Source organism: Nannospalax galili, unplaced genomic scaffold (assembly GCF_000622305.1).
Source record: "Nannospalax galili isolate Female #2095 unplaced genomic scaffold, S.galili_v1.0 scaffold124, whole genome shotgun sequence".
Lineage (NCBI taxonomy): Eukaryota > Metazoa > Chordata > Mammalia > Rodentia > Spalacidae > Nannospalax > Nannospalax galili.
The window spans coordinates 1,482,918-1,501,104 of NW_008352485.1; the positions used below are offsets into that span (position 1 = coordinate 1,482,918).

General features: G+C 45.9%; 1 protein-coding gene and 2 long non-coding RNA genes across 4 annotated transcripts in view; 1 reads left to right on the plus strand and 2 right to left on the minus strand.

Moving 5' to 3' along the window:
• Lrrk1 (leucine rich repeat kinase 1) overlaps positions 1-18,187 on the plus strand; it is a 167,975-nt gene that overhangs the window by 134,740 nt on the left and 15,048 nt on the right. For both annotated transcript variants that reach the window (XM_029554304.1, XM_008849539.3), the window contains exons 24-29: positions 2,467-2,716; positions 5,088-5,254; positions 7,842-8,039; positions 9,288-9,565; positions 12,133-12,327; positions 13,226-13,377. In XM_029554304.1, coding sequence (XP_029410164.1) covers positions 2,467-2,716; positions 5,088-5,254; positions 7,842-8,039; positions 9,288-9,565; positions 12,133-12,327; positions 13,226-13,377 — 1,240 coding nt within the window. The remainder of the gene's footprint in view (positions 1-2,466; positions 2,717-5,087; positions 5,255-7,841; positions 8,040-9,287; positions 9,566-12,132; positions 12,328-13,225; positions 13,378-18,187) is intronic.
• Positions 6,047-6,534, minus strand: LOC115067067. Its single transcript, XR_003846501.1, has 3 exons — positions 6,468-6,534; positions 6,179-6,271; positions 6,047-6,104 (listed from the first exon to the last, which is right to left on the minus strand). It is a non-coding gene; the product is annotated as an uncharacterized LOC115067067 (long non-coding RNA).
• Positions 15,025-18,187, minus strand: part of LOC103747193 — a 29,007-nt gene continuing 25,844 nt past the window's right edge. The window contains exon 3 of the long non-coding RNA XR_607836.3: positions 15,025-15,168. This is a non-coding gene — a long non-coding RNA (uncharacterized LOC103747193). The remainder of the gene's footprint in view (positions 15,169-18,187) is intronic.

An 18,187-nucleotide genomic window follows, 5' to 3' on the forward strand; every position in this document is an offset into this window, starting at 1 on the left:
AGAGAGAGAGAGAGAGAGAGAGAGAGAGAGAGAGAGAGAGAGAGAGGGGAGGGAGGGAGGGAGGAAGGAAGGAAGGAAAGAAAGAAAAGAAAGAAAAAGAAACACCAAGAAAGAAAATCCTTCACATTTTAGTTAATTCTAGCTGCAGTCAAGCTGACAACCAAGATTAACCATCACAGGAAGCAAAGGTCAAAGAATCCTGAGTTTGAGACCAACCTCAGCTATATAGCAATACCCTGCTTCAAACACAAAATAAAAACAATAAGTCACCCCAGTGGCACTGGATTTCAGGCTCCCTGGCTTTATTAGTCACTTTTCTGTTGCTGTGATAGAAACACTGACTAAAGCAACTTATAGAAGGAAGTTTATTTGAGCTTATGGTTCCAGGGGAATTACAGTCTGTCATGGCAGGGAGGCATGGTGGCTGGAGGTGGCTGGAACAGGAGCAGCAGAAGTGAAGCTCTCATATCATCACACAGGCACAGGAAGCAAGAGGGCGACTGGAGATCTGGCAAGGCTTAAGAACTCTCTAAGCACACCCTCAGTGATGTGCTTCCTCCAGGATAGCCACACTCCCAAAACAGCGCCATCATTTGGGGACAAAATATCTAAACACTTGGAACCTATAGGGGACATTTTCATTCAAACCACCACATTCCAACCCCTGGCCTCCATAGGCTCATGACCATATAAAATACAAAATGCATTTAGTCCAACTTTAAAAGTCCCCATAGTCATTATCAGTCTCAATACTATTCAAAAGTCCACAGTCCAAAGTCTACTCAGGTAAATATCTTAACTGTAAGCCTCTATAAAATCAAAAGACAAATTACATACTCCCAGCATACAGTGGAACCGAATATGCATTCCAAAAGGGAGGAATGGAGCCATAGTAAGGAAATACTGGACCAAAACAAGACCGAAAACCAGCAGGGCAAACACCAAATCCAGTAAGTAGTTCCACGACCAACTTCTGGAACTTTACTTCCAAAGGGCTTAGATGGCTCATCCTTTGCAGCACACATCTCTCTCTTGTGCTGGTTCCACTCCCTGTGTGCAGGTCTTCTTGGCAGATGCCTCACAGCTCTGGCATCACGAACTTCTTGGGGTCTCCATTGCCAACCAGGCTTCACCTTCACAGCGTCACACAATGGCCTATCAGGGCCTTCTCTAGGCAGGGGAATCCCTGCTTCACGGTGCCTGGCCTCCAAGCCTCTCTGAAACCTCCGAGGAAGAATTGATGACCCCTTCACTCTTCCACCGTTCATGCCTCTAAAGCCAGGACCAGGTGAACGACACTGCCAAGCTTGACTCCAAGTTTGGGGTGGACTCCAGCCTGCTTTATCCATTTTAGAAGCTTTTCTTTTCCATGGCCCCTGCAGCATTTTCCTTTCACAAGTTGGAGGTTTAACTGGGTGTGGTCTTGCCCTGGAGGCATTCTCTCCATTGTTTAAGTCTGAATCTCTAGGCCCCTCCTTAATCACTTTAATCCTTTTATCAAAGAGATCTTCTCTAGCACCTGCAAAGGCTAGAACATTTATTTTCCTAGTGCTCTTTTTCAACCCAAACTGTATTTCTTTCTGCCCCATTTGCTCTTTTTCACTGTAGATCTGCATAATATTCACCATTTATATCCACACCACCATTTCAACATTAGGCTGTCTTGAACTTTCTTCCACCAGAGAAAGTAGTCCATTGCTTTTCAATGGCAAGCTTGTTGGCTGTGGGCAGACTCCAGCCAGACTCTTTGCCAAAATATCCCAACTGCTGCTTAAGTCCTTATTTCCATCTGGAATTACATTGTTCTCAGCACTGCTTTCCTCCAGGCATTTACTAGAACGGCCTGTTAAGCTCTGCTTACAGCAATCAACCACTTTTCTAGCCAAAACTTCCGAAGTCTTCCACATTTTTCCAAAGCCCCACATGGTCAGGTTCTTCACAGCCAACAGCCCACTGTCTGGTACCAATAACTGTATTAGTCACTTTTCTGTTGCTGTGATAGAAACACTAACTAACCCAAGCAACTTATAGAAGGAAGTTTATTTGAGCTTATGGTTCCAGGAGAAATATAGTCCGTCATGGCAGGGAGGCGTGGTAGCTGAAGGTGGCTGGAACAGGAGCAGTAGAGGCTAAACTCTCACATCATCAAGCAGGCACAGGAAGCAAGAGGGCAACTGGAGATCCGGCAAGGCTTAAGAACTCTCTAAGCCCACCCCAAGTGACGTGCTTCCACCAGGATAGCCACACCTTCTAAAACCTTCCTAAACAGCGCCATCATCTGGGGACAAAATGTCCAAACACTTGGAGCCTATGGGGAACATTTTCATTCAAACCACCACACTGGGGTATTGGCAGGAGCAGACAGTACCCCTACTGTAAGGCCCACCTGGCCCAGGGTTGTAGGGAACTACTCAAGGGACCCATCTTCAGCCACTTCACATAAGCCATCTTGTTTGTATCCTTTAGCCCTGACAGCCACAGAAAGTGATGGAACACCACTCATGGAGCAGTATGTGCCCTGCCCAGTCTGTGAGACATCCTGGGCCCAGCATGAAGATCCAAGTGAGAAGTCAGAGAGCGTACAATACTTCGATATGGAAGACTGTGTGCTGACAGCTATTGAGCAGGACTTCATCGCCTGCCCCAGACACCCAGATGTCCTAGTGCCACTACAGGAGCTAGTCCCAGAGCTGTTCATGACTGACTTCCCAGCCAGGTATGCTCCATGGTCCCTAGGTGCAGGTGCCAGTGGATCCTAGAAAAGACCCCTCCCACCAGGTTGCTACATGGTGCCCCTGTCATGGGTAGCAGTAACTGCTCCAGCCATTATTTCCCACCTAATCTCAGGTCACTTGTGGTCTCCGTCCTAAGCGTCCTGAAAGCAATTGGGTCACTGGCTTTCCATTTCTGAATCCTGGACATGCCCCACTGCACTTTGCAGATGAAGCCACATGGGGCCCTACTCTGTCTGCCCCTCTGTGAGCTGGCAAAAGCATTCACACACTCTAATTCTGTTCTTCAAGTTGATTCTGCCTGTACCCACCTAAGATAATAACTGAGTAAGGAATATTACAGAAAGAGGAAATGGCCACAAAATATAAGTCCTCTGTAAAGCATGTCCTCCATCATCTCTAGTCAGTGGGAACCCACTCCTATGATTTGGACTCCTAGAGGACAATTGACAACTTGGACTTGTAGAGTTGAGTCCATGCCACTGTCCCCTTCAGTGGTACACTATATCTTGTTTCTTTAAAGAAAATCAAACTCCTCCTTTTTTGCTAAGGATGCCTGTGTTCTCATTTTTCTACACTGTTCCAGATACTTATGGGATATTCTTTGAGCATGCAGACAGTGAGTCTATTAAATTTAAGAAGAGAATGGGAGGTGGCTCAGTGGTAGAGCGCAAAGCCCTGTGTTCAATACCGAACACTAACAAGATAATAATTAATAGGTGAAGGACATGCTTCCTACACTGGGTGACTTTGACCTTAGCTCTGCTCAGTGTCTCCAGCCGTGTCATGATGGGCAAACACCACTCTGCTGCAAAACAACTTACCTTCACACCTAGATGTTTAATGTGCATGTGATTTTGTATAAATATGAATCCCATTTTTAGGAAGGTACACAATTCGTGTTAGGATTTTCATTTATGTTCTGAACCCTGCTGCTGGACTGCCCTTTCTGCTTTGGGTCTAAACTCAGACATGGTAACATTCTGAGATGAAGTTACATGACAAGAAGTGGAAAGGCCCAACAGCCTGAGTAAGAGTCAATCCAGCAGGCGGACAAAGGCTGGGGCCCAACTATAGCCTCCAAGTGGAGCTTGGCAGGCAGATCTCTACCCCGTGACTCCTGCAGAACTTTGCCTTCCCAAGCTTGCATAAGTCCTAGCAGAATCCCAAGAAGGACCCTCAGCACTCTGCTGGTTCCCCGAACCCATCCTAGGTAAATCTCAAGAAGCTGCATTTCCCAAGCAAGTCTTTTGGTGGAGCTTTTGAAAAACATCCCCAGACTGTGTGCAGCCATGTGCCCAGGGCTGCAGTGAGTGTAGATGATAGATTGAGCTGTGCTAAGTCTGTGCATCTGCAAAGCCTTTTTGTGAAAGGCACAGGGAGCAAATACATCTTCAGGTCCAGGAGGGCTCACAGGCATCCTTAGCCTGGATGGCAGACACCTGCCACAAGTCCCTGATGAGGAACTAGTGTTGATCTCAGCGGAGTGGGCTGTCTGCCTCCTTCTTTGGTTCACATTTTGTTCTTTCACACCACTATTTCTAAAGAAACGAAGGCGTCTCAAGAAGTAAAAGTCCAGGCCAGGGATTCTGGTGCAGGCCGGAGACAGGGGAGGGGTGAAAAGGGATGCCCCCAAATGGCCAAGCTTTGCATACTGGCCTCAAAACCTCAAGAGCCAATGTCTACAGATCCTCATTCTGTCCCATCCTCCATCTGGGCTGCCTGGAAGTCTCCAGCTCTGCCCCACGCTCCTCAGCTTCTTAGTTCAGAGCCTCTAGGCCCAGAAGTCTGTACAAAGGCCAATGATTCAGTAATAACTACAGTGTTTCCAGAACCCCATAGAAATCTCGGTGTTCATGAGGCTCAGAATATACAGAGTAACTGCAGACCAGCATATACCTGCCCTTGAGTCAAATCTTAGTCCCTACTTCTAGGGACACTAGCTCTGAAGATCAGAAGCTCTACATGACAGAGGATAATCTTACATAATAAAGGTAGAAGAACAAGCAAGCTAGCAGTAAATAGTACCGTCTATCCAAGGGATGACAGTCCTCAAAGCATAAAATCTTCAGAGTGAAACTTGGAAAGGGATTTTTGTTTTGTACCCACCAGAGATACACACTTCCCTCAAAATCTCTCAAGGGGTCCCTGTGATGAGCCCACCATACAGAGGAGGAGACTGAGGCTTGGCAAGGCTACAAAGGTTGCCCAGGTTTGCCCCCTGACTTGTGGCAGCACAGATGGCTTTAGCTGTGATTCTCCCCTATGGGAACTAGCAGTCCAGTCCAGGACCCACCCCAACCCTGCCTGAGGTTGGATCATGAAGGACTGACCTCTGAGCTGTCTATGCCACAGGCTCTTCCTGGAGAACAGCATGCTGGAGCACAGTGAGGGTGAAAGCAGCATCCTGGGCCAAGGTGGCAGTGGCACAGTCATATACCGGGCCCGGTACCAGGGCCAGCCTGTGGCTGTGAAGAGATTTCAGATCAAGAAGTTCAAGAATTCTGCTAATGCCCCAGCAGGTAATGTGGCCCTAGCCCAACACCTTTTTCTTCAGATATTTAAGCTCTCTCTGTCCTTACGCCAGGCCACTTTAGGGAGGCCTGGAACCACATGTACGTATGAGGTAGGAGGTGAGGAGAGTGGGCAGGGCTGCCACAAAGCCTGGTGCAGCACTGCTTTGTGCCTGGCAGGTTGGGAGCATAGACTAGAGATCCAGGCCATGCAAGGCCTGGGTGTTGCTCTTGGAGACTACTTTCCTGTGGCACAAAGCAGAGGTGACATCGCAGGTCAGGGGAAACGCACCATATTCACTAAATGGGGTAGAGATTTGAAGCTTATCTCACCCAATAATAAAAAGTAAATTCTTACTTCATGAAGCATGAGCCCTTATGAATGACCCAGTGTGAAGAATGAGCCCTTACCCTTAGGAGTCAAATGGCCAGCACAACAGCACTGGATCTTGCACAACCAGTGTATGTTAAACACTAAGGTTTCCATGGTATTTGTACTCGTATATCCAACAATTCCCAACTTTAAAATCTTACCATAAACCAGATATAGTGGCACACATCTTTAATCCCAGCACTCAGGAGGCAGAGGCAGGCAGATCTCTGTGAGAGCAAGCAAGGCCAGTGTGATCTACACAGCAAATTCCAGATCAGCTGGGGTTACAGGGAGACCCTGTCTCAAAAACAAGAGAAACAATTAAAAAAAAAATCTAACCATAAGAGAAGGATGTAAACAGGAAACAGGACAGGCCGGACTTGCCTATATCCTGCCTGGTGGCTTCAGAGCCAGATGATCTTGTATGGGCTGGTCATAGCCAAGGGTGGTGTCCTGAGCCCTCCAGGGCCTTCTGAAGGCTGTTTTCTGAGAAATACATGAATGTCAAAGGCATTGAAAGAAGTTACAGCATGGGAAATCTCCCATCCCCACCTACATACCGTTCTCTGATGTGAATGTCGCAGGCTAGTGGCTATGGACACTTCTCACTGGCTGGTAGGAGTGATGGTGGCTTCCACCTTCAATGGTCCTGACTATTTGGTAGAGAGTAAGGTGACCAGCAGTGAGCAAACCCTCATCATCTTTGAGGGTGGAAGAAAAGGGGCCGTGTTTCATTCCAGACAGCTACTGAGTCCAGCTTTGAGCCGGACATTGGGGATGCAAAGGGAATCCAATATTTGGGACCTACAGTGAATGGTGGCAGAGGGAGTGAGAGCTGTAAGAGCAAACCTGGATCACGATGGTGGCAGTCTTCCCTTGAGGGAGCCAGGTGGGCCTCAGTGGGTACTCAGCAACTGTCACAAGTAACAGGGCCACATTAGCTCTTAAGACGGTAGAGGCTTAGTATTGTCAATGGCAGCAGGAAGGCACAGCCCAACTGCTGCCAGTTGCCTGAGGACCTCCCCTCGGGTAAAGCTGGTTCTTTGAACACAGCACAGAAAAGAATTTCAGGAGGAGTCACAGTGAAAGAAACCTAGCAGTTTTATTATAGATGTAAAGATACAGTGCACACTTTAGTTTCATGCATGGGCCTTCAGAGAGAAAGAGAGAGTTATTAAAGAAAGATTAACAGCCAGGCATGGTGGCGCACACCTTTAATCCCAGCACTTGGCAGGCAGAGGCAGGTGGATCTCTGTGAGATTGAGGCCAGCCTGGTCTACATAGTGAGTTCTATAGCCACAGGGAGACCCTGTCTCAAAAAAAAAAAAAAAAAAACCCAGGAAGAATAATAGTACCCACCTAAGATATGGTTGCGGGTTACTAAAGAGAATCAGACAGTCACCCCTTAAGTGACATATGTTTGTATATGTGTCAAAAAATATATATGTATATATCACCTTCACTTAAGAAAGTCATCACACACACACACACACACACACACACACACACACACACACGACTTTTGTAGCTCAAAGGATGAAATTTACAATTAGGTTTAAAACTAAGCAAAGTTTAATAATTAAGTACAACAATATGATCATGTTTACTTATTTCTCTTATCTTAAAGAATTTCTTTCTTACAAATGAAACTGCAGGATGGTTTTATGAGGTGCGTTGTTCCTGTTTAGAACTGGGAGAATCCGAGTGGGTACGCCCAAAGATTGCAAATACTCTGTTCCTAAAGCAAGCACAGTCCTCCCGCTGTTTTTGACAATCTTATTTTCAGTGTTACTTAGTGAGGGGATTAATGTCTCTGTAGGCAAATCCTGACAGTTTTATGAGTTCTCTTAAGTTTTTGATTCTCAGTCAGAGGGAAACATAAACAGTTTCAGTAGTTTTCCTTTCAGTGTCCCCTTAATTTCCCTCATCTTTCTATCCTGCCTTGGGATCAGTCCAACAGTCCTACCCTTTGGAGCCATATCCAGGGCATTAACATTGTAACACCTCATACAACATGTGCTTTAAAATATAAGTCCCTGTCTTACCTGACCAAGTCCCTGTGAGCCAGCACTAAGTATGACAGGCCCCCTGTATCATTTGGCCCTTAAGAGGCATCTGACCTGGCCTAGGCCTGGGTCTACCTAGTCTCAGTCCATCAGGGAGGCCCATGCCCTGCACCTGCTGTCCTCCCTGGATGACTGAAGGCTGTGCTTTCTCCTGCAGACACCATGCTGAGGCACCTGAGGGCCATGGATGCCATGAAGAACTTCTCAGACTTCCGGCAGGAGGCCAGCATGCTTCATGCCCTGCAGCACCCCTGCATCGTGTCACTCATTGGGATCAGCATTCACCCACTCTGCTTTGCCCTGGAGCTCGCCCCACTGAGCAGCCTCAACACCGTGCTTTCTGAGAATGCCAAAGGTACCACCACTCAGAGTGCATTCCATAGGGACCTGCCTGCAACCTGAAGGACCAGCAGAGCCCTAGGGCTGGGAGGACAGACTTCAAAGCCTTGGATCCAGGGGTTCTTTCCTATCTTACCTGCCTGTCTTAGTTGCAAAGAAGAACTTCAGGTGGTCTCAGGAAGCCTAAGGCACACCCAGCCCCATAGCAGGAGCTTTAACAGCTCCAAACATGGTGTAGTAGCACTGGGCCAAAGGCACTCACACTCTGGGGTTAAATAGAATGGAATTTCAAGTCCCATTGGAGGAGGATAACAGTCCTCATGGGGTAAGCTCAGAAGCAGCCCCTTTGGGCCCAAGAGACAGCAGCTAGCATCTCAAGCCCCCAGCTGCATTACTAAGTCCCTTGTGTAGCCACAAGCACCACTGGGCACCACTGTTACGACAGACTCTAGGACACTAAGTTGTGTCCTATCTTATTCTTCAGCTAACTACCTCCAAATTACTGCAAGCGCAGGAGGTAGTTATCTTTTGATTAGGAAAAACCCACTCTTGAAGCCAATTACTCCCAACCTCAGTGAAAATGGAAAATTATTAATGAAGTCCTTTGACCACAGGACAACCTTGACCTGCTAGGAATTCTAGAGTTCTTGAATCCTTTAATGAAAACACCAGCAATTCCAAGCATGGCTTACATGAAAGGAGCTCTAAGAATGAGCATGTCTCTAAATGTATCTCTGTACCTTCTGGCATCTAGCATAGAGAATAGTGAGAATGTGCTCATCAAATTTAAAGTATTGGGGGATGTGTTAGTCAGCTTTCCACCACTGTGACAAAATGCCTGAGATAACTAACTTATAAGAAGGAAAGGCTTGTTTGGCTCCTGATTTCAGAGATTTCCATCCATGGTCAACTGGCCTTGTTCTTTGGGCTGTGGTAACATGGTGTCTTATGATGGGAGTATGTGACAATAAAGGATGTCCATGTCGTGTCATCCAGATTTTTTTAAAAGGGTGAGGAAAAGGGCCAGAGTCCCCTTCAAGGGCATGTCCCCAGTGACTTAACTTCCTTCCATGAGGCCCCATCTCTTAACAATCTGATTACTTCCCAGTAATGCCACATAAATTAACCCTTTAAGGAATATACCCAATCCAAGCTAAAGCAGGAGATAGAAGGGGAAGAATGGAAGGCAGGTGCTAGGACATTAATTGATTATCTAAATGGAAATTTTGATAAATTTAAACTTTGATACTATTTTCTTTGCAAGATTCTTCCTTTATGCCCCTGGGACACATGCTCACCCAAAAAATAGCCTACCAAATTGCCTCGGGCCTGGCCTACCTACACAAGAAGAACATCATCTTCTGTGACCTCAAGTCAGACAACATCCTAGTGTGGTCCCTGGACATCAAGGAACACATCAACATCAAGCTCTCAGACTACGGCATCTCACGCCAGTCCTTTCATGAGGGCGCCCTGGGTGTGGAGGGCACCCCCGGCTACCAGGCTCCAGAGATCAGGCCTCGCATTGTGTATGACGAGAAGGTACCTGCCTGGCTCACTGTCACCCCCAAGCCCAACCATGCAGGAGCCCAGGTCCCATCTGAAGCCATCTAAGCAGACCTGATAGCACCTGGGTCTCTGGGCGCATACTCTCCCGCATGGTCTTTTTCTCTCTCCTGTGCTCAGTGAGGGTGGTCCTATTCAAAGGGGCTGGGGGGCCTGTGTCTGCCTGCATCTAACAAGGACACCTATCTTTAGCTTTGGAATTTTTTCTGTTGTTGTTGTTTGTTTGTGTATGTGTGTGTAGGTATGTATGCCCATCCATCCATGTGTGGAAATCAGAGGTCAACACTGTGTGTCTTCCTCTATCACTCTCTATCTTATTTTTGAAACAGGGTCCCTTACTGAACCTGGAACTCATTGATAGATGAAACTGGTGGACCAGTGAGCCCTCAGGATCTTCCTATATCCACTTTGCCAGTGTGTTGAGATTATAGGTATACACTGCCATGTGGTGCTTTTATGTGGGTGCTGAGGATCTGAACACAAGTCTTCATGCTTGTACAGCAAGCACTTTACCCACTGAGCCGTCTCCTCAGTCCAAACATCAGAATCCTTTTAACTCTGGTTCACAAACATTGTACAGGCTATAAACAGTAGACAAAGAGTTCAAGACAGAAATGTATCTGCATTTAGATCCCAATGATGACATTTGATGCACAAATGGGAACTGAAAACCAGCCTTGCAGGGTGCTTAGAGAAGCAGACAAAATAAAGACACAAGGTGCTAGCCAAGTCAGATGCTAAGCCAGAAGAGAGTGAGTTCAACATTTGGCCAGCCTTAACCTTGGCTTGAACAATGACTGAGTCCTCAGAGCCTCTTGGTATATTCACTCATCTATCCTCTTGCCTATAAGTTCTTTTATTACATTTTTTATTTGTTTATTTATTTATTTATTTGTTATTTATTTATTTATGGGAAGTGCACCCACGTGAGGAAGTCAAAGAACACCTTGTGGGAGCTGGTTCTCTTCCTCCACCATAAGGGCTCTGGAGATTGAATTAAGTTGTTGGGCTTGGCAGCAAGTGCCTTTACCTGCTGAGCCATCATCTCATTTGCCCTTTAAGGTCTTATTATTGGGTTATTTCCAGATGGGTCATGGTCTTTGAGAATGGGGTAAGCATGTGTGGGTTAGCACTGTGGTTGCTGCTCAAGATGGAAAAGGAAAATTCAAGCAACTAAAGTTAAGAGGTTCTCAGTAGCAAACAACCCAGAAAGGGTGTTCACGCTAAACTATGATGATAAGAACAGTCACACTAGGGGCTGGAGAGATAGCTCAGCAGTTAAGAGCACTGGCTTCTCTTGCAGAGGACCCAGGTTCAGCTCCCCACATCCACAAGGCAGCTAACAACCATCTAAAACTCCAGTTCCAAGGCATCTGATACCCTCTTCTGCCATCAGTAGGCACTGCTCACGTGTGGTGCACTTACACGCAGACAGTCAAATACCCATACACATAAAAGTAAAAACTGTCAAATCTATCTCAGATAGTCCCCTGTGAAAGATGTGTTTGACTTTTACAGGAACCTGCATAGTTCTTTCCCTGCTGGGCCTTTTGATGGCAATTAAAATGAGAAAAAAAAAACACAGATTGCAATCTAGGAGACACTCCCCTTTTCTAAAAAAATTTTTTATTGAGCTTCTATATTCCCATACAACAGTTCTCAGTCAAACTCAGACCCCCCTCCATCATCCATACCTCCCCCATCCTCCCACCAGACCCCACGCACTCCACCACATATGGTAAGTCCTATCCAGTCAAGCATTTACACCCATCTGGGGTGCAAATTCGTCCAATGGAGTACAGTCAGTCCATCCAGAGATCGTGTGCAAGGCATACTCTCCTCCACCCAGCAGCAGTCAGCCTCCAGCAGCTCTCAGTCTAGGGCTGGCCCATCACCCATCTCTCTCCTCCCCTCTGTGCACTTGTTCAATTGAGCTGGCATGGGTCCTGTGCTCAGTGCCACCACTGACACGAGTTCACACATGCAAGCTTCCAGTGGCCTAAAAGCTTCTACTTCCCTGTGTTAATGAACCAGCCCTGGCCTTTACAATCTTTCCACCCCCCTCTTCCACAGTGGTCCCTGAGCCATGGGTGGATGAGGTTCAATGTAGGAGTCCTATCCACTCCCCTTTTTTGAGTTGTATACACAGCCCTCTGGTGTCTTGGCATCCTTGGAGTCCTTAATTAGTACCTGATGGTTTGCAATCTGAATGTGTGTTTATTGGATAGATGGAAGGATGGATGGATTGATATATAAATGATAAGATGGTCTAAAGGAAGGAAGGGAGGGAGGGAGGGAGGGAGGGGAAGGAGGGAAGAAGAAATGGATAGATAATGGTCAGAAGGACAGGTGTTTGACTGGATGTTTGGACAGATGGGGATAGATAGATGAATTGATGGATGGATTGATGAAGGTCTTCCTTTAGGGAGAACCCATGTTTTCCTTATCTAATTTTATCTTCCTGCTCCCTCCTCCTCAGGGCCAGTTTGCTAAAGCTGCTGGGCCCAGACAGGAGACCTGACTTGGCTTGCATCTCTGCCCAGGTAGATATGTTCTCCTATGGGATGGTGCTGTATGAGTTGCTTTCGGGACAGCGTCCTGCACTGGGCCACCACCAACTTCAGATTGCCAAGAAGCTGTCCAAGGGCATTCGCCCCGTTCTGGGTCAGCCAGAGGAAGTACAGTTCCATCGACTCCAGGCGCTCATGATGGAGTGCTGGGACACAAGGCCCGAGAAGGTACATGGAGCATGGAGCCAGGGTGGGGTCCTTCTATCCCTCTGGTAGAGGCTGGTCTCCGGAGCAGGTGTGTGCACCTGCTCACCCACCTTTCACTAAGAACAACTGGGCAACCTTCTCTGTTCACCTCTTCTAGAGAGAGCTTAACAGCTCCCAGAGCACCCAGTCTTGTTCTCTGTGTATGACTGCCACACTCAGGAAAAATTTCTTTTCCTCCCCAGCTTGTGTTTCATTTCATCATACAAACAAAGTGCATATTAATTATCCCTTATCTGAAATACTCAAGACCTAAAGCACTTCAGGTTTGAGAGTTTTCCCGATTTTGGAATATTTACATACTGGTTGAACATCCCAGTATGAACATCCCATCGAAACATCCAAACTCTAAAATGCTCTGCAATCTGGGGCTTTGGGGGTGACACTGTGTGTATCAAACTCATGATGTCAATGTAGTCCCCGTGCAAGAACAGAGGGAATGGAAGTATCTCTTTGGAAGGTGAAGGGGAGGTTTGCTTGTGAGAAGCAGGGGCTACCTTACATCATTAAGGTTAGTTTATTGTTCAGAAGAAGCCCCTAATTTCAAGGTTAGCACTTGTTTGTCAAATCAGATAGAACTAGTTTATTCATTAGGAGTAGATAGAGATTGAAGCAGATTCCATACAAAAGTATATGTCCCTGGGCTGGGGATGGGACACTTGGGTCTTAGACATGCAGCCAGCCGAACCAGTTACCACTGGCCAGGATGACCCCGAGACTGTATAGGGCTTATTTCTGATATCTCAACCTTTTCTGCCTTGTGTTAGGTTAGTTCTGATTAGGAAGATTGACACATTCTCCCTGACCAGGTAGCCCATGCACAATCTGCACAGCTGTGCTCACTAGTGGCCTCTCCCCACAGCGCCCACTGGCTTTGTCTGTGGTGAGCCAGATGAAGGACCCAACCTTCGCCACCTTCATGTACCTGCTGCCCTGCGGGAAGCAGTCAGCCTTCTTCTCCTCCCAGGGCCAGGAGTACACCGTGGTGTTCTGGGATGGGAAAGAGGAATCCAGGTAATCTCTTAGATCTGCCCTGCACTGCTTATATCTGGGGTGGCACTGGGAACAGAAAGCATGGATGCTCACGAAGAGCATTATTTGGCAGAGAGCAGAGTCTAAAGCCTGGTTGGAGATCATTCAAGAAAGTTGAAAGGGGGGAGTGGGTGACTGAATCACTATGTGCAGACACACACACGCACATGCACACACACACACACACACACACACACACACGCACCTTTTTGTGGTTAAGAGAAACAAAGAATGGGTGATCTCAGGTGTGTTGGAAACCTGAGTCCAGGGAGGGCATTTCTTTGAGATGAAGCTATTCACAGCCTGATCATGACAGGCATTAGGTGATGCTGCAGGTAGAAGAGTGGGCAGCCAAGACAGTGCAGCAGTATATGAGAGAGGCAGGGAGGCTGGAGGAACCAGGCTGAAGGGTTGTGTGCAGCCAAGGGCCATGGACAGTCCCTTCTAGTTGCCGCTCTTTTACTCAGTGAAGTGGCAGAATGCAAGAGCAACTGGAATGTGGGATATCCCAGAAGAAAAGATAAGGTCCAAAAGGGGCATCATGGGAAGCCAGAGTGCCTTCAGGGAAGTGCTGGGACCTACTCCAAGCTAGAAAGACATGAACCCACCAGCCTGGCTCCCTGACTGACTCTCCAGCTCCCTCACCTGAGACTGCAGAAGTGTCTTGAAGCAGTCAGGGGTTTTGCCAGGAGGGAGAGAGGGTCCAATCCTTGAGAGCCTTTCAAGGGAACATTTAGAGACAAGGCCTGGGGGACCTAAGTGCAGCCAGGAAGTGGAGACGAGCAGGGAAGAAACAGAACACACTAAGCAGTAAGGAAGTTCCCCAGGGAGATGTGGTCCCAGATGGAGCGAGCTGAAAAGCTGGAAGGAGGGGTCAGTCAGCCAATGCTCAGCATTTCATGGGCCAGAGGGTAATAGCAGCAAAGGTGGGGTGTAGGGTGAAGCCTTGGACAAAAGAGACTAGAGTGCGAATGGGGAGAATTGTACTGAGAAAGGCAGGAAGTCCTGGGACCCAAAGGTGTGGGAAAGACAGCAAAAAGGGGCTGAAACCAAGTAATCGCTGTCTTGTGTGAGGACCTGCAGTTAGCCAGAGTGTGTCACCCCTTCTGCCCCTGTTGTGACAGCCTCTCAGGTTAGCATGGTCCTCAGATGATCCCAGTAGAGCACATTTTCAGGTGCTAAAATCAGGGGTGACTTCAATCGTGTGAGGCTCAGGTGGGGCAGGATGAACTGAAAGGACTCTGCCGTTTCCCTGGCGTCAATCCAATTGTGGTCTGCTCCTAGGCCAACAGGGGTGTGAATGAATGCAGGGAAAATAAACTTGTATTTCAAATTCTTCCCATTGAAGAGAACAAAAAACAAACCAAGCAAATGTCATAGGAACCCCCCCAGGATCTAGACATGGTATCTAAGTACCAAAGCTATCCAGGGCTCATCAGAGAAATGGCTGATTCCAGGGCTGGGCCTGGAACATTTGACACAGGTAGACACTTCTGGGAGTGTATCACAGGGATCTGGAACCAGCCTGGTCTGCTGATGCTGAGACAGACCTTCCTTCACCTACCTGAGAATGTTTTCTTCGCCTTTCAGTCTATTAGATACAAGCAAGATATAGAGCACAGTTCAGTTCAGGCACAAAAAGCTCGTTCATGGTAGGAAAAGAGAGGCCTCTTCCCATGACTCCAGAAGGTCCTTGAAGAGTCCCCACTAAGTCTGAAGATGGGCGCAAGCTCCCAGGAATGGAGGGGCTTCAGGCTGGGCACACAAAAAAACCTGAAGAGCAACATAGAGTAGGACTGAGATTTATCCATGAAAGAAGAATGAGAAGACAAGAAGACAGCATGATACCTGTGTCTAAAGTCAGCTCATTTCTCTACATTTGTTATTTGTCTAAGCAAAAGCTACTTAGAATATCATTTTATTTTTTAACATTTATTTTATTTTTGGTCTTTTTGAGACAGGGTCTCCCTGTAGCTCCGGCTTTCCTGGAACTTACTATGTAGACCAGGCTGGCCTCGAACACACAGAGATCCACCTGCCTCTGCCTCCCGAGTGCTGGGATTAAAGGCGTGTGCCACCACACCCGGCTATATTTTATTATTTTTATTTTATGTGTATGACTGTATTGCCTGCATGTGTGTAAGTACACCCATGTCCTACATTGCTCAAAGATGTCAGAAGACAGTATTGGATCCCCTGGAATCAGAGTTAACAGTTGTTAGCCACCATGTAGGTACTGGGAATTGAACCGGGGTCCTCTGTAAGAGCAGCCAGTACTCTTAATCACTGAGCCATCTCTCCAGCCACCTCTCCATCTCTCCCATAATTTTGTTTTTTCGATACATAGGATAAAAGACTAAGAACTTAGAAGAAAGTTTAGTTTGCAGGTTTTTCTCCCATTTTTATTTTATTTTTTGAAATTATTTATTTAATAACCACATACTTAGAAGAAGCATTTCATTACAACAGCATTGACATATTCAAACAATTTCCAGAGCTAAAATGCATCTCTTTCAAAATAGGCTGTAAATTTTTAGGTTTACAGTTGAATTATTACAGTTATAAAATATTATACTCAGTATAAACCCTATAAGACATAAAAATAAATTAGGTTTTAACCATTAAAAAGATCTCCATTTCATTATTAAAATACACAGTTTCATACAGAAAAATTCAACTTCTAGTCAACACAGCTGTGCTCCACTCAGGCCTAAAAGGGAAGTGTGCAAAAGAGAATGTGTCTCTCTTTCTCTCTTTTATTTTTTTGTTAGTTTTGTTCTTAATTCAATACTGATACCTTTCAACACGTAATATGTGTTTTGAAGAGCTGGTTCATGTTTTTCATACTAAGCTCTTTTATTTTTATCATTTTAAAAAATTTTTAATAACTACATGATTAGAAAAAGCATATCACTACAGCTTTAACATATTCAGTAACACACTACAGGGCAAGAGTACATCTCTTTCACAAGTTGGTGCAAGTTTCTAGGTTCACAGTTGAATTAATAGAGTTATACAATATTGAACTCAGTATAAGCCCTTTAAGACATAAAATTGAATGAGTTTTTAACCTTAAAAAAAGATTTCCATTTCATTTTAGAATATATTGTTCCTTGCAGAAAAACTCATTGTTTTGCACCTAACACTGAGATGTTGGTGCATACATCTCTAATCTATATGTATCTGATTATTACTAGTCATAATCGGTTGCACTCAGATCCTTGGTGCCTGTGTATGTCTATAAAGTCATCGGGTAGATTTCAATGGTAATGTTTATCACCTCTATTAATAAACATGGCGTAAATTTCCATGCTTCCTCCTCAAATATAATACATTTTTAAAAATTTGGGGTTTTGTGTGTGTGTGTATGTATATCACACAGAACATCCCAAACCATCTTATTCAACTATACACCCACTTCCCAGATGGTACCCTCCCCATAGCCTCCATCCCCCGACGAGAGCCCTTATACTCTGCTATCCCTCCTACTGTCTGCTGTGTTGTCAGCACCCCCGGCCCTTCCCCACTACTTGCCCTTCTTGTGAGTCTAGTCAGCCTATCTAGAGGTCTTTGTTTTAGGAGGGTCAGCTCTTCCTCATCTAGATGTAATCAGTTGTCAATATTCCTTTAGATAAGATTGGGGTCTGCTGTTCATTTTCCCAGTTCTATGCTGGGTTACTATCTGGGAGTCCCTTGGGCCACCCTGGCCAACAACTCAAAAGAAGGTATTGCCTGTCATTGTTACTGGTTAAGTAGCCTTTAGCTATGCATATGGATGCTTAAGAAATTATATTGGCCTCTTTAATCTTTAGGTATACTTTCCTTTTGGGTGTTTAAGGCCATACAGTTGGCCCAGATAAACCAGTTATTTTTACTCTTAAGGCCGTTTGAGGATCTGTTCCTCAGGGGTCACATGGGCTTGGGAGGAGCCCCTGGCTCCTTTCTTTTACCAGTTCCGTCTATATGAAGAGAAGTCAAAGGTCCTACTCAACCATGGTTGGCTTCGCTTGGAAGCATAGAGGAAGTGATTCCCCTGTGTTGACCCTCCTCTTTGTAGACTGGACACTGGTTCAAGTCCATCTCGTGCGGTCTCCTCGGCCTCCTTGATCAAGAGGACAAGTGATCCACAAATTACAGGACATTTTGAGAGATGCTCATAGTCCTCCGGAACTAGTTGACCTAGGAGGGCAAGGAGCAAAAAGTGTCCTTTATGTACCTCTGACCAAATCATTATAGACCTCAAAGTATGTCTGCTGTTAAACCCCCAAGAAGGTTAGTTCAACCAGTCTGATGTTTTTAATTACTGTGTGTCATGTAGATAAATATTGGGAAAAGACCAGTTATTCTCAGATAAACCTTACCTAAACATATATTTCTTGATCTGCTATGTATAATTTGTCAGTAGGTTGTAGGAGTAATATGGTTCTTCCCTCTGTTTTTTTTTAAAGTAGCTAGGTATTATTTATCTCTCACATTGTCTCACCCCTCCATCATGGTTTTCCCACATAAGGCACCCCCATTTCCCCTTTCTCCCTTAATAATACCCTACTCCTATGATGCTACCTCTCTTGAGCTCCTTCTTTCTCTTTATCCCCTAGGTTCCTTGTATAACCCTTGCTCCCCTCCTCCCATTTAAATAACCCCAATTTTATCCAATTCTCCATCAGTAACACCAGAAAGATACAGAAGTCTTCTCTCAAGTTCTTTCTTTCCCTTTACCTCCTTGGTTCCTTTACATTATTTTGGGTCCCACAGCTATGTCTGGATACATACTCACTTAAAAGGAGTTGGT